The 14,853-nt window shown below is 43.6% G+C and overlaps 1 protein-coding gene across 3 annotated transcripts in view; it reads right to left on the reverse strand.

The window, feature by feature from the left end:
• MORC3 (MORC family CW-type zinc finger 3) overlaps positions 1 to 14,853 on the reverse strand; it is a 35,629-nt gene that overhangs the window by 20,199 nt on the left and 577 nt on the right. The window contains exons 1-4 of one of the 3 annotated variants that reach the window (XM_010580344.1): positions 14,283 to 14,327; positions 7,218 to 7,220; positions 6,163 to 6,235; positions 461 to 593 (exon numbers count right to left, since the gene is read on the reverse strand). In XM_010580344.1, the coding sequence (XP_010578646.1) occupies positions 461 to 593; positions 6,163 to 6,235; positions 7,218 to 7,220 (209 nt within the window). In that variant the 5' untranslated portion in view covers positions 14,283 to 14,327. Of the gene's footprint in view, positions 1 to 460; positions 594 to 6,162; positions 6,236 to 7,217; positions 7,221 to 14,282; positions 14,328 to 14,853 lie in introns of those variants that run through there. The other 2 variants (XM_010580343.1, XM_010580346.1) reach the window with 2 other exon arrangements.

Consider the following 14,853-nt stretch of genomic DNA (forward strand, 5'->3'; position numbering starts at 1 on the left):
TCAACATAATTACCATTCCCTTGAGTTTCCCACAATACCTTCTATTTTAAATACTTCAAAGGGTTTGAACTGAATCTCCCTTTTTCTCTTGCTTGCCAAGTTAAACTAAAGCAATCTTGATTAAAAAAAAAATAATAATAAATTAAATTCTCCTTAGCTCCACTCAAGGGCACTACAGAGAGTTTACACAGCACAACCACTGCACAGAAAGTTAAATGGGAAGGTTGACAGAAAGGATAAGAGAAAATTATGAGATAAAAATATACTGACAAAGTTGTATGAAAGTTTTACTAGCATCTGTCTATTCTAGAGTCTCACGTGGATAATTGCTCACCTTCAGAAATGTTAAGTTTATGAACAAAATTAGTTGATTACATATGAGAAAAAGTAGCAAGCTGAGCAATACAGAACTAGAAGCTGGAATTTTTACAAGAAAAAAATTGCAAAAGAAGTTATCCACCTTAGCATTTTGTGTAGCTTCTCTGAGTTCATACCATTTCCATTATCAGTGAACGTCAAGCAAATATTGTTGTTTATCACCGTTTTGTCTATCCATATCTGTTTAGCGCTCACATCTGGATCGTAAGCATTATCTGAAGAGAAAGAAAGCAAACAAGGGTGGGATACTAAAAAGCAAAAATTAAACAGTTTAAGTGAGAACATATTTTAAAGTCTTTAATTCCAGTGAAGATGTCAGATAGTAACTCCTCCAAAGTTACTTAAACCCACATGTAGCACACAACAGAGCCTTATCTAGCCGAAATACATATATAATCAATCTGCTGAATGTTAGTCTTGCAACACTGCCAAACAGCTATGCGGAACAGCTGTCCCCAACTTTATTATGCTGCTATGCTTGCACATATGTTTATTTGGTGAATATGGCAGCCTAACATAGTTCCCTAATCATGGGCCTATGACGCTGAAGAGACATGCTAAACTAATGGGGCTCTAAAATTGCAGCCATTTTTCAGCTCTGCAGTAGGGTATGTAATACAGTTGCACAATTTTTGTGCTGGCACAGACATAAATTTCTCAGCCAAGTCACTGAATACTACTCAACTTTGACACAGAAGCAAGAAGCCATAATTTTTAATAAAGTAAATGTTATGCTAAAACCTAAATCTCCTAAACCCCAATCTTCTTTATAGTTGACAATATTAAATCAAAACATTACAATGAGATAGCTGCATCAAAACCTGGCAAACCTTGTGTATTGGGTTTGTGTGGTGGGGTTTTGGTAGCAGGGGAGGGGCCACAGGGCCGGCTCCTGTGAGAAGCTGCCAGAAGCTTCCCCGGCTCCAAGTCAGATCTGCCTATGGCCAAGGCCGACCCAATCAGCAACAGCGGTGGTGCCTCTGTGATAATATATTTAAGAAGGGGAAACCTGCAGCAGAGAGTGCAATGTGAGAGAAAGACCTATGCAGATACCAAGGTCAGTGAAGAAGGAGGGGAGGAGGTGTGCTGGAGGAGGGGATGCCCCTGCAGCCCGTGGTGAGATGGCAGGCTGTCCCCCTGCATCCCACGGAGGGGAGCAGGGGAGCAGATGCCCACCTGCAGCCCGTGGTGGAGTAGCCCACGCTGGAGCAGTTGGGTGCCCCCAAAGGTGGCCGTGACTCCATGGGAAAGTCCACAATGGAGCAGTCTGCTCCTGAAAGACTGCGGCCCATGGGAAGGAGCCACGCTGGAGAAGTTCATGGAGAACTGTCTCCTGTGGGAGGGACCCCACGCTGGAGCTGGGGAAGAGTGTGAGGAGTCCTGCTCCTGAGGAGGAAGGAGCGGCAGAGACAATGTGTGATGAACTGATGTTTCCTGTCCCCCTGTGCTGCCTGGGGAGAGGAGGTAGAGAAACTGGGAGTGGAGTTGAGCACAGGATGGAAGGAGGGGTGGGGGAAAGGTGCTTTAAGATTTGGTTTTACTTCTCATTATCCTGTTTTGATTTGATTGGTAACAAGTTAAATTGATTTTATTTTTTTCCCCAAGTTGAGCCTGTTTTGCCCATGGCCATGATTGGTGAGTGATCTCTCCCTGTCCTTGTCTCAACCCACAAGCTTTTCTTTCTATTTTATCCTCCCCATCCTGCATTGGGGGAGGAGTGAGTCAGTGGCCTCATCGTGCTTTGTTGCCAGCTAGGCCTAAACCACAACAACTTGCCTGAAACAATACACAATTTCCCAGCTATTACAGAAGACAGTAACATAGAGGCAAAAACTTAGGTGGAGATGAGCAGCTCAAATGTGAGAATAGAAAACGAAACCAAGACAAGTTTCTACTTTCATTTCCTGTCTCCTAAGTAGCTGTTGCAATATTTACTTTCTCCCAGCCATGCAAACATCTCTACTGACTGGCTCTCAGGAAGCTAGGTTATTATCTACAGTGCAGACAATGACACATCATTAATATGCATGGATGCAACAACATCTTACCTGCTGCAGGCCTGCAGGCTTTTTAATTGGGAAATCAGATTTGAAATACTATCACAACTTCAGATAATCAAATCTGAGACACTAAAAAAAAGCAAGCAAAAAACCTGAAGCCAAATTTCCCATATCCCAGATAGTTCTGCGAAATCTAGAATTTTGACTCCAGAGGCACAGGAGATTTAGGTGAAAAAACTGTTGCTGCTCTGCTACCACATCACTTCCATATTAACAGAGCTAAGTATCACAAATACATATTTTGCTAGTTCAAGTTGTTCGAATCTAAGAAGGTATGACTTTCACTGAAGGGAAGTGCAAAAGCCTTTAGACTAAACTTTCTGTTTACAGGATTTGAAAGAGTTTGCAGCATTGCTACCACAAGTGAAACAGAAATCATGACTCCACAAACATTTCTTTGCAGCAAAGCTAGTTTCAATCTCATCTGCCCTAACACCACTTTATCGCATTTCTTTCCCCTCCCTTTCCCAGCACTGTGCTACTCATGGAATTTGTGTGTGTGGGGAAAGCACAGGGAAGAGGAGGGGTGGATGTGATGGCACAGCAGGAGGCAGTGCCCCTGCCTCCACTGCCTGTTTTGCAGGTTCAACTGAGGGCCATAAATAAAGAGCTCAAGCCAACACTGTGGCCTATAAAAAGGAATCAGCTTGGTAGGTTGCTTTCTTTAAGCATGAAGCACAAATTGCATCCACAGTGAAAAAGTTCATAAAATATATTTCAGCATCAACAAAAGAGGACATTTCAAGTACAATCTAAAGTTTGGAAGTATTCTTTTAAGACCATGATTTGTGGAAGTCTTCTGATTTGCTAGCTCACCAACTCTCTCTAGATGTCCCATTTACCCTCTTCTAAGCGTCACCATTAGTTCACCTAAATTTAATCTGACTGAGGACTAAGGGGAGAAGCCAGCAATATAACCATCAAAAAGCTGACAGGAGAGACTAGAGCTTAAAAGGCAAATTTTAGCATACAGACGATTAATGTTTTACGTAAGTTTGCATAAACTAAAATTCAGGCCTCCATAATGTAACCCTATTTACATTATTTGATATTTAGCATATGGTATAGCCTTACATAGCATGCGAAAGACAGATTACAAAACTTATTTAAATCAGCGTGACTAACTTGAAGCTTTTACAACCAGTATGTTGCTACTATGCTTTGAAGCTTTGTTAAAGTAACACATACGACAAACCAGAGGCAAAGGAAGAAGACAAGTTTGCATGCCTTGCACAGCACATCTACCATCATTCCAGCCAGGTATGGCATGGGGTGATAAAACAGCCGAAATGACTTAACATATAGTTACCCCCGAAACAGCCAGCCCTTCCTGCAGCCACATGGTTCTGGTTTCCTCCTTTGTGACAGCTCCGGCCTTATCTAGCTGAAAAATTCCTATTTTCTTTTGTTAGGTCAATTTTCTGAATTAGCAACAGCACAACTGTTGCTCCTATGCCGAGGAAGCGAAGGGATGTGTGACCAGGAGAGTTGCTCCCTTTGGCAGCAGTGAACTGCTAGATAAGCTTGGCAAGTCTTTCCAAACCACACCTTTATTTTGAGGAACCAATTAAAGAAAGTCTTCTAATCATTCCCTAACTCGGAAAACAAGCAACTCTGAAGATATCCAGTTAACTGCTATTCAGAATCAAAGGCAAGATGAGCAACAGGAGCTAATAAATTGAACAGATACACAAGCCCTAGCTAACAACGGACAACAGAGCCAATAACAAAGAGCAGAACTCTTAGGACACTGATGGATGGACCATTAAGAGGAACCACTCAAGTATAGCCCTGAAGATGTTCAGCCAGAAACTTCATAACCTAAAAGAAGAAAATTAGGATGCTTCAGGAGTATTGTGACAACGTGCAAAAATTACCATTAGATGTTTTGAGGAGGCATCAAAGAAAAGGGAAAGATCAAAGTGGATGGGAGAAGAATGCTATAATGGGTGCGGGGGAATAACACAGACTGATTGTGTGCAAGCTGGCTGCTGGTCAGCATGCTTGTATGGTTGGACCCTGTGCCACTCTGTCATACAAACTCACTAAAAACTATTTCTAACTATTTCCTGTGTCAGTGTGCTCTCTATTCTCAGCGCATGCCTGTACACATTTGTTCCGCTAGCAAACTTCAAGTGGGACAAGCCAACAAGTTAGAAGAAATGAGCAACTGTTGAGATCCAAGGTCCAAACCAGAAACTGGTAAAAAGCCCAGGACACAGGCTGGTCCTGATGTACCATTTAGACAGCAGATGACCCAGATGTGGCCAGAGAATGCCTGACTGAAAAGTCACTGCACTTGTAACCAAGATCACAGCATAATGGGAGGTTTTCCCAAAGCATGCATGGCTTATCCTGAGATCTCCCAGCAGCCTGGGGGGCTGCACCACCACAACAGGTACTGGAAAGACTCCCAGATCTTGGCAAAACGCCCAGAACTGTGGGTAAGCACAAGTGATAAGTGAGTAAGAGTATGCATAGGCACCACTACTGAACTTTAGTTACCCAGAAAGCAGGAATAGGATAAGGCCATTTGTGCTGTTCACATTTCAAGCACTGCTTGTGTTTATGTAGGTTCTTGCAAAGTTACTGTCCTCCTGTCTGTGCTAATCTGTCCATGGCCAGCTGTGTCTGTGCAGGATGCAAGTGTTCACGTGCATCTGGAACGTGAACTCAGACTTACTACTCTCTGGGCCTGGGAACAGCAAAAAGCAGTATGCTGTGGTGGACTAGAAGAGAATGAATTCACTTGGTCCTACAGTCTTCTATATTTGGCAATCCTTAATAAACTCAGTAAAAAGAAACCAGCAAATCCTACAAGGCCCCTGCAACTGATGTCAGGTAGTGTAGTCCAGGTAATTTATATAGTTTAGCATTAAGAGAATTTTATGTGGAAATGCTGCTGAACAGTTGTCTGACAATTTTGCAATCTGATTTTAGCTAAAATGTAGACTAAGTAAAGCCATATGTTGGTTAATGCCTAGGTCACAGTGACACTGCTTGATTTAGAATGACCATTAATCAGTAGCTTCATTTCGTAGGACTGGTTACTTTGTATAAACAATGCATGCTTTGCCAATGACTGTAACCTTGAAGAAGGGACTAAAGACTGATAAAAAGGAAACATGCTGCTCCAGAAGGTAGAGAAGGCTGGATGATTGCCAAAGAAGCACGAAGTGGGGGAAAGGTAAAGGCGGCAGGGGGAGATCGTGACCACCAACACAATTCAAAACTGGAAAGACTTGCCACCCCACCCCCACAAGGAACATGCTTGCTAATTTACATAGCAAGCAAGGCTAATTTAAATATAATTAACCAATAGTAGATGAGATGGTGACTACCAACCAATGAATGTAAATTTAGGCAGGTTTTTACTAATCACGTAACAGGAGAAATACGTTGTAGTTCTTTGGTGTGGTGTGCTATCTTTGTGGAATTATCATCTAGCACCCATCTTTGCGCAAACATGAAATAAATAAATATTTTGGCTCTGTGTGTAAGATTGGCTTATTGCACACCAGGTATCAAACCCTACTTGTGGGACAACAGTAGTACATATGCCATTAAGAAAGAAAAAAGTCAATCTGACTACCAAAACAATATATTGTAATATTCTGAATGGTAACAACAGGATCAACTCCTTCCCCTACCTGAAGGAAAAAAGTTTTACAACAAGAAAAAAGTATTACAGTCAAGTACTCAGGCAAACTATTGATCTACCTACCTATAAGTTCTGCAATCGCACTGAAAGGCCAGGTATGACTGGTCGAGTTGGTATGCAAGAACTTTGGACAAAGCTGAAATAAACCAAACAATGGCATTAGTTTGTGCTCTTCAATGACACCAAGCCAGAAAACAGTACATTAAATAAAGTAACATTAAATTAAGCTGTTTCGTACAACACTACCAAAAAGCTGTAATTTAATTTACTTTTAGATATTGGCATAGTAGCACCTTTTAAAGGGAACATTAATACAGCTATTAAAGACAAAAGAGCAATACAAAATTCAGCACAGTATCACAGTATATTCTGGGCACGTGTTATATTGTCATCCTATCAAACTCTCTTTGCCTTTATAAAAATATAAGGAACTATTGCTATATACTGATGCTAGAGGTTACAGAAAACATCAAAGCCTTAGTCCAAATCTAGCAACATAAGTACACGCTCTCAAATGTTAAAAAAGTACATCTTAAATCACGAATGTTAAACTTAATCCGAAAAGTGAGCAGCACCTCATATACTCAGTGGCTTACTGTCTGATGTCATTGCTCCTTTTGCCCATATTGATCAAAATCACCTGTCAGATTCTCTCAACTAGTGGTTTGCGCTTTTAGGAATTTCACAGAATCATAGAATGGTTTGGGTTGGAAGGGACCTTAAAGATCATCTAGTTCCAACCCCCCTGCCATGGGCAGGGACACCTTCCACTAGACCAGGTTGCTCAAAGCCCCATCCAACCTGGCCCTGAACACTGCCAGGGATGGGGCATCCACAACTTTGCTAGGCAACCTGTTCCAGTGCCTCACCACCCCCACGGTAAAGAACTTCTTTGTTATATCTAATCTAAACTTACCCTCTCTCAGTTTAAAACCGTTACACCCTGTCCTATCACTACACTCACTGATAGAGTCCTTTCCCTCTCCAGCTTTCTTGCAGGCCTCCTTTACATACTGGAAGGCTGCTATAAGGTGTCCCCAGAGCCTTCTCTTCTCCAGGCTAAACAACCTCAAATCTCTCAGCCTGTCCTCACAGGGGAGGTGTTCCAGCCCTCTGACCATCTTTGTGGCCCTCCTCTGGACCCACTCAAGCAGGTCCATGCTCTCTTATGTTGGGGGCCCCAGGCTGAACACAGTACTCCAGGTGGGGTCTCACGAGGGCAGAGCAGAGGAGGAGAATCATCTCCCTCAACCTGCTTGTCACGCTTCTTTTGATGCAGGCCAGGACACAGTTGGCTTGCTAGGCTGTAAGCACACACTGCTGGCTCATATGCAGGTTTTTATATACTAATACCTTCAAGTCCTCCTCAGGGCTGCTCTCAGTTCACTAATTGCCCAGCCTGTATTTGTGCTTGGGATTGCCCCGACCCATGTGCAGGACCTTGCACTTGGCCTTGTAGAACTTCATGAGGTTTACACAGGCCCACCTCTCAGGCCTGTCAAGGTCCCTCTGGATGGCATCCCTTCCCTCCAGCGTGTCAACTGCACCACACAGCTTGGTGTCATCAGCAAACTTGCTGAGGGTGCACTCAATCCCACCGTCTATGTCACCATCAAAGATGTTTGTTTTGGGTTTGTGTGGTGGGGTTTTGGTAGCAGGGGAGGGGCCACAGGGCCGGCTCCTGTGAGAAGCTGCCAGAAGCTTCCCCGGCTCCAAGTCAGATCTGCCTATGGCCAAGGCCGACCCAATCAGCAACAGCGGTGGTGCCTCTGTGATAATATATTTAAGAAGGGGAAACCTGCAGCAGAGAGTGCAATGTGAGAGAAAGACCTATGCAGATACCAAGGTCAGTGAAGAAGGAGGGGAGGAGGTGTGCTGGAGGAGGGGATGCCCCTGCAGCCCGTGGTGAGATGGCAGGCTGTCCCCCTGCATCCCACGGAGGGGAGCAGGGGAGCAGATGCCCACCTGCAGCCTGTGGTAGAGTAGCCCATGCTGGAGCAGTTGGGTGCCCCCAAAGGTGGCCGTGACTCCATGGGAAAGTCCACAATGGAGCAGTCTGCTCCTGAAAGACTGCGGCCCATGGGAAGGAGCCATGCTGGAGCAGTTCGTGAAGGACTGCAGCCCATGAGAAGGACCCACACTGGAGAAGTTCATGGAGAACTGTCTCCTGTGGGAGGGACCCCATGCTGGAGCAGGAGAGGAGTGAGAAGTCCTGCCCCTGAGGAGGAAGGAGCGGCAGAGACAATGTGTGACAAACTGGCCCTAACCCCCGTTCCCTGTCCCCCTGTGCTGCTGGAGGGAGGAGGTAGAGAGAGCCAGGAGTTGAGCCCAGGATGGAGGAAGGGGTGGGGGGAAGGTGTTTTAAGATTCGGTTTTACTTCTCATTATGCTTGTTTTCATTTGATTGGTAGTAAACTAAATTGATTTTGTTCTTTCCCCAAGTTGAGTCTGTTTTTTTCCCCGTGACCATAAGTGGTGAGTGATCCCTCCCTGTCCTTGTCTTGACCCACGAGCATTTATTTATGTTTTCTCCTCCTCATCCCACTGGGGCCGGGGGGGAGGAGTGAGAGAGCAACTTCATGGTGCTTTGTTGCTGGCTGGGCTTAAACCACAACAATGTTAAACACCACTGATCCTAAAACCAACCCATGAGGAACACCACTCATCAGTGGTCTCCACTCAGACATTGAGCCGTTGACCGCAACTCTTTGAGTGTGACCATCCAGCCAATCCCTTATCCACCAAGTAGCCCATCAGTCAAATGCATGTCTCTCCAAGTTAGAGACAAAGATGTCGTGTGGGACAGTGTCAAATGCTTTGCACAAGTCGAGGTAGATGATGTTCGTTGCTCTTCCCTTATCCACCAACACTGTAACACCGTCGCAGAAGGGCACCAAATTTGTCAGGCACAATTTGGCCTTAGTGAAGCCATGTTGGCTGTCACCAATCACCTCCTTATTTTCCATGTGCCTTAGCATAGTTTCCAGGAGGATCTTCTCCATGATCTTGCCTGGAATAGAGGTGAGACTGACTGGCCTGTAGTTCCCCAGGTCTTCCTTTTTTCCTTTTTTAAAAATGGGGGTTATGTTTCCCCTTTTCCAGTCAGTGGGAACTCCCCATATTGCCATGACTTCTCAAATGTGATGGAGCGTGGCTTAGCCACTTCATCTGTCAGTTCCCTCAGAACCCATGGATGCATCTCATCAGGTCCCATGGACTTGTGCACCTTCAGGTTCCTTAGATGGTCTCAAACCTGATCTTCTCCTACAGTGGGAGGTTCTTCACTCTCCCAGTCCCTGCCCTTGCCTTCTGCATCTTGGGCAGTGTGGCTGGAGCACTTGCCAGTGAAGACTGAGGCAAAAAAAGTCATTGAGGACCTCAGCCTTCTCCATGTCCCGGGTAAGGAGGTCTCCTGTTTCCTTCTGGAGAGGGCCCACATTTTCCCTAGTCTTCCTCTAATCACCAATGTACCTACAGAAGCTTTTCTTGTTGACCTTCACATCACTGGCCAGATTTAATTCTATCAGGGCTTTAGCTTTCCTAACCTGTTCCCTCGCTGCTCAGACAATTTCTCTGTATTCCTCCCAGGCCTCCTGTCCTTGCTTCCAGCCTCTGTAGGCTTCCTTTTGTGTTTGAGTTTGTCCAGAAGCTCTTTTTTCATCTGTGCAGGCCTCCTGGTGTTTTTGCCTGACTTCCTCTTTGTTGGGATGCCTTGCTCCTGAGCTTGGAGGAGGTGATCCTTGAATATTAACCAGCTTTCTTGGGCCCCTCTTCCTCCAGGGCTGTATCCCACGGTACTTTACCAAGCAGATCCCTGAAGAGGCCAAAGTCTGCTCTCCTGAAATCCAGGGTAGTGAGCTTGCTGTGCAGCCTTCTCAATGCCCTAAGGATCTTGAACTCCACCATTTCATGGTCACTGCAGCCAAGGCTGCCCTTGAGCTTTGCATTCCCCACCAGCCCCTCCTTGGTGGTGAGAACAAGGTCCAGCATAGCACCCTTCCTCATTGGATACTCTCTCACTTGGAGAAGGAATTTATCATCGACACACTCCAGGAACCTCCTGGACTGCTTATGCCCTGCTGTGTTGTTCCTCTAACAGATATCAGGGTGGCTGAAGTCCCTCACGAGGGCCAGGACTTGTGAATGTGGAGCTGCTCCTATCTGTCTACAGAGGGCCTCATTAGCTCAGTCTTCCTGGTCAGGTGGCCTGTAGCAGACCCCCACTGTAATGTCACCTGTCCCTGCCCTCTCTTTAATCCTGACCCATAAGCTCTCGGTCAGCTCATCCATCCCCAGGCAGAGCTCCATGCACTCCAGCTGGTCATTGACATAGAGGACAACACCCCCTCCTCATCTCCCCTGCCTGTCCTTCTTAAACAGCCTGTATCCTTCCATTCCAACACTCCAGTCATAGGAGCCATCCCACCATGTCTCCACGATGCCAATAAGATCACAGCCCTGCAAGCATGCTCACGTCTCTAACTCCTCGTTTACTCCCCATAAATATTTGATCTCGTACATTTTATCCTCACTTATGATAAGATGTAACCAGAAGAACGTAGCCACTACTAGGATTAGATGAGAATATGCAAATAAAGTACCTATTTATGGGATGTATCTTATAGGTGTCAGTGATAAGAGTATTCTCAAGTAATTTATGAAAGCCTGGGTTCTTATATATTCACCTAGATCAAAAGACTAGGAAAACAAGAACTAAATAACCATATAACTTAAGGATTTGTCAGTGCAATGCTTGGAGAAATTTAACTACTGAAACTGATACAGTTGCATTTGCATTACCACTGAGAATATCTGTAATTACACTTTTACAAGGCCTTTAACATAAAGCCACTGCACATATATGCTTAAGCCTCACTAGCATAGTTATGCTGATGGCATAAAAAGCAGTTATCTATGAATACATAACATTGGAAATAGTCCTTGCACAGTGTAGTTGCATCAGAAAACATAATATAATCCATATTATAATATATATAAAATCAGAAAAATATTTTTAAATAGTGTGTGCATATCCATACTTCATATATTTTACAGAACTACTACACTGACAAGCACTTTTATATAGTTAGTAAAGTGTAAATAAAAGCAAGCAACCACTTCAAGTCTCCAAGCTCATTTATCAGTGAAAAGGAATAATGCTACAAGCAAGTTCTAGAGCCATGAGCCAGGTACCAGAGTGGGAGTAAGGCAGCAGCAGCCGCCCTAGTTCAGATAACATAAATTGCCAAGAAACCTCACCTTGATTCTAAGGTCGTAAGAGCACAGGACACACTTTCAGACTGCAACTTAATCCCTGCATTTCTCCATCAAGCTAGAGTACAAGCATGAACAGACATCACATTCTTCGTTGCCATCTGTGCTTTAAAACTCTAGTTTTAGAAAATCTGGTAAATTGAGTCAGGCTAAGTCACTGTGCCCCTTTCAAATTCCTAACAGATAGTTACAAATAATTGAGAATCCAAGAAGAAAATTACATCAAGCCCATTAATGGAAACCTCACATATTCCATGGCACATGGTTAAAAGGATTTCTCAATTTCTTCCTCTGCCATACAGCAACTCAGTGGATCTTAAGACCTCTGTATCATTCTCTTCACTTCAACATTTACAGTGCTGGCAGCATTTGTTCCTTTGCTTTCTAAGCTTCATGCTCAAAATATACAAGAACAACTGGGAGGGGGGAGGAGGAGGGAGGGTGTTCTGCCCGAAATCCCTCCTTGTCAAAACATAAACACTAACACTTAAAAAACCCCACCACCACACAGATGCACATTCAAGCATTCAGCATCTGCTCAACTCACTGCTAAAATATTTCTCTGCAGCTAGCCAGTAAAAAACTCCAACCATACACAAGGTAGACTGGGACCTCTGGAGTTACTGTTGGCATTGTAACCTCAGCAATATGGACTTGGCAAAAAGTCCAGACCGTAGTTTTGATAAAGGCATGAACTCACAGTGGTGAACCTCCCCTGATCACCAGACAATGCTGATGAAGGAAAGAATCTCAGTGTCACTAACACTGACATAATCACAAATAAGTGTCCTTTTTTCCATGAAGCAAAGCATACATGTGCACAGCAAGAAAATCTCTTCACATGTTGCCTGTGTAACACAATGCTTCTCCATCCCTCATTTCACTGCTGTATACTAGTGATTAACTTTGGAAAAAAAAAAAGCCAGTGGCTTAAAGAAACAGCATCTTCTATAAACAAACACCAGAATTATGCTGATCTTCTCTGGATTGCTGTTTCAAGTGGTAAAGTTTTGAGAAAGGCTGGAAAGTGGTACACAGAACTGGGAACCTGTGAACAGGTATATGAAAAGTGAAGATATGGGTTGGAACATGGGAACTATAACAAATTGGTTCTTGGCTCTAATATCTTTTCCCCCAGCAAAAGGCAAGTGAGTATCCCACTGGGTAGTTCATGGGAAAGTCTACCTCAGAGCAGATAGCACCATTTGCTCATGTAAGGCACTGAAACAAGGGCACATGACAAAACCAGATTTAAAACAGAGAATAGCGGTTTAATGCCATTACCTTTGTAGCTTGCTTCAGAGCATACCAGCTGTTAGCAACAACACATCATTTCCTGATGAATGCATCAGGAAATATTTAAGCCCATTTTGTCCACTTATATTTCATTTCATCAAAGCACCACTTTAATTAGCTCATGAATAATTGAAGTTCAATAAATACAGTAAGAAAGAGTTAATCCCCTGGTGAACACTCCCTTTTGGCTATGTTAGCATGACAGTATGCAGCATGACATGATCCAGTTGTTTTGTTCACTGGGCCTAATATATTTTGTTACTAAGTGGGTTTTGGTTAGCAATTTCATTTTTTCTCCTGAGACAAAGTGCAGCCAAATTCCCTTTGGAGATACAACTAAACCTCCCCCTCCTTCAAACTGCATATACAGTGCATACTATAAAAAGACTAAACTGCACTAAGAAGAGCATCTCCTACAATTATGACCAGCAAATATGTAAGAATAAAGCAGCTTATCTTTCAAAATGACATGCAGCTTTGGGAATTTTAGTTTTCCAAGAAAACTGGAACTTTTCCATCCCTTGCAGATCACAAGGCATGCACAAATCGAACTACCACTGAACAATCTGTCTTATCTTACAATAGTATTTCACAACTTCTTGGGGAACAACCCCACTGCCATTTTCCTCCTCTCCCTCCCAGTCACGCTAGTCCAGATACATGACTGTGTAATGAACCACATCAGGGAGCTGATCCAAATTAAAAAACATTTTTAAAATCTTATTTTTAACCTGGATCACTTCCCTGATCTGTTCATCGTGCAACTGAGCAAAAATTTTACCAGAACAACAGAAGGAGATAAATGCCAGTGTGGGAACGAGTTACCAGGCCTGCTCACGCCGCCTGTGTTGTTTATACATGCTCCTGAAACTAATGGAAATATTTTGGCGAAACCCAAAATATTTTCAAAGAACAGCTGCTGACAGAAGAGACTGTGACCATCAGCTCTCTATTGTTCTCTAGAAAACAGAGCCTTCTGCACTGCAGGACACAACCTATCAAAACACTTTATTAGCTGCTTCACTTCCTTAGTGAAAACCCACAAAAATCCCAGCTTTCACTGGAAATAGGCTGAATGTAAATTTTCAGTTATGACTACTAACAAACAAAACCAAACAGCATCCTAAAATTAATTCAGAAAGGTACCAATTGCCCCAACTTTAGCTTAGATTTCTCATCGGTATCTGTAAGAGTTCAGCTTGCCAAAGTGATTTCAACTTGAGAACTATTTAAACGCTGCAGTCTGACTTGTGATATGCAGTTTTTTTGTAAAGGCTGATTATTAATGCTGATGTATTTTTCCCCTCAAGAAGACTAATAATGCATTAAAAATAAAAGGAAGACCTCCCTCCTCTTTTTTTTTTTTTTAAACATTGTGTTATCTAAAGAAGACCACTTCTCTAATAAAATATATCAGACAAACTGTGGATTTCAAACACTTACAAGAATCAGAGACCTGAAATGAAAATGTAATTCTTAAACTTCCATTCACGTAGATGACGTTTATAGCTAACCTCTACAATCATGGCAGTTTATACTGAGGTAATTTAAGCAGTGCTGAGAATATACTAACATACATTTTTCACTCAAATATTTGATAAGTTACTTACTGCAATGATCCAGCTTCTTTCCACTATTCTATAAGTAAGGTTATGAACCGGGTGTTTGTAACTTAAAGGCATAGATAGCTGAAGTCAGAAAGGCTTAAAAAGCCGTCCTGTTTCATCAATGATGTATCAACAACTGAAAAAGTAGCTTTAACTTCATTTGTATTAGCACATATAAGGAAATGACCAATCGCCACAAAGGACAGCAGCGAGCAATACTGTGACTGAAAAACACAGTACAGTAATGGATTTAACCGCGCGCACATTCATCGCCCTTGTTAAAATGTAATTAGGCCTCTTGCAAAGAGTAGTTAAGATTTTAAGTAACAAGCTTCCAATTAGAGGTCACCGAGTTCACAGCTAACTACATCACTACAACAGGCTATGAAATTCCGCCCCCTAATAAACAACCCAACCCACCCACAGGCTGTAACGCCCCCTCCCGCACCGCCCGCGCTAACCAACCTCGCCGATTTTGTGCAGAGGCCGATGACGGAGAGCCCCCCCCGGTCTGCCGCCCCCCCCCGCCCTGGAGCCGGTGAGTGTCCCCGGGCCCCGGGGGCTCCCGCTCTGCGCC

This window comes from Haliaeetus leucocephalus, unplaced genomic scaffold (genome assembly GCF_000737465.1).
Source record: "Haliaeetus leucocephalus isolate CR32 unplaced genomic scaffold, Haliaeetus_leucocephalus-4.0 Scaffold702, whole genome shotgun sequence".
Lineage (NCBI taxonomy): Eukaryota > Metazoa > Chordata > Aves > Accipitriformes > Accipitridae > Haliaeetus > Haliaeetus leucocephalus.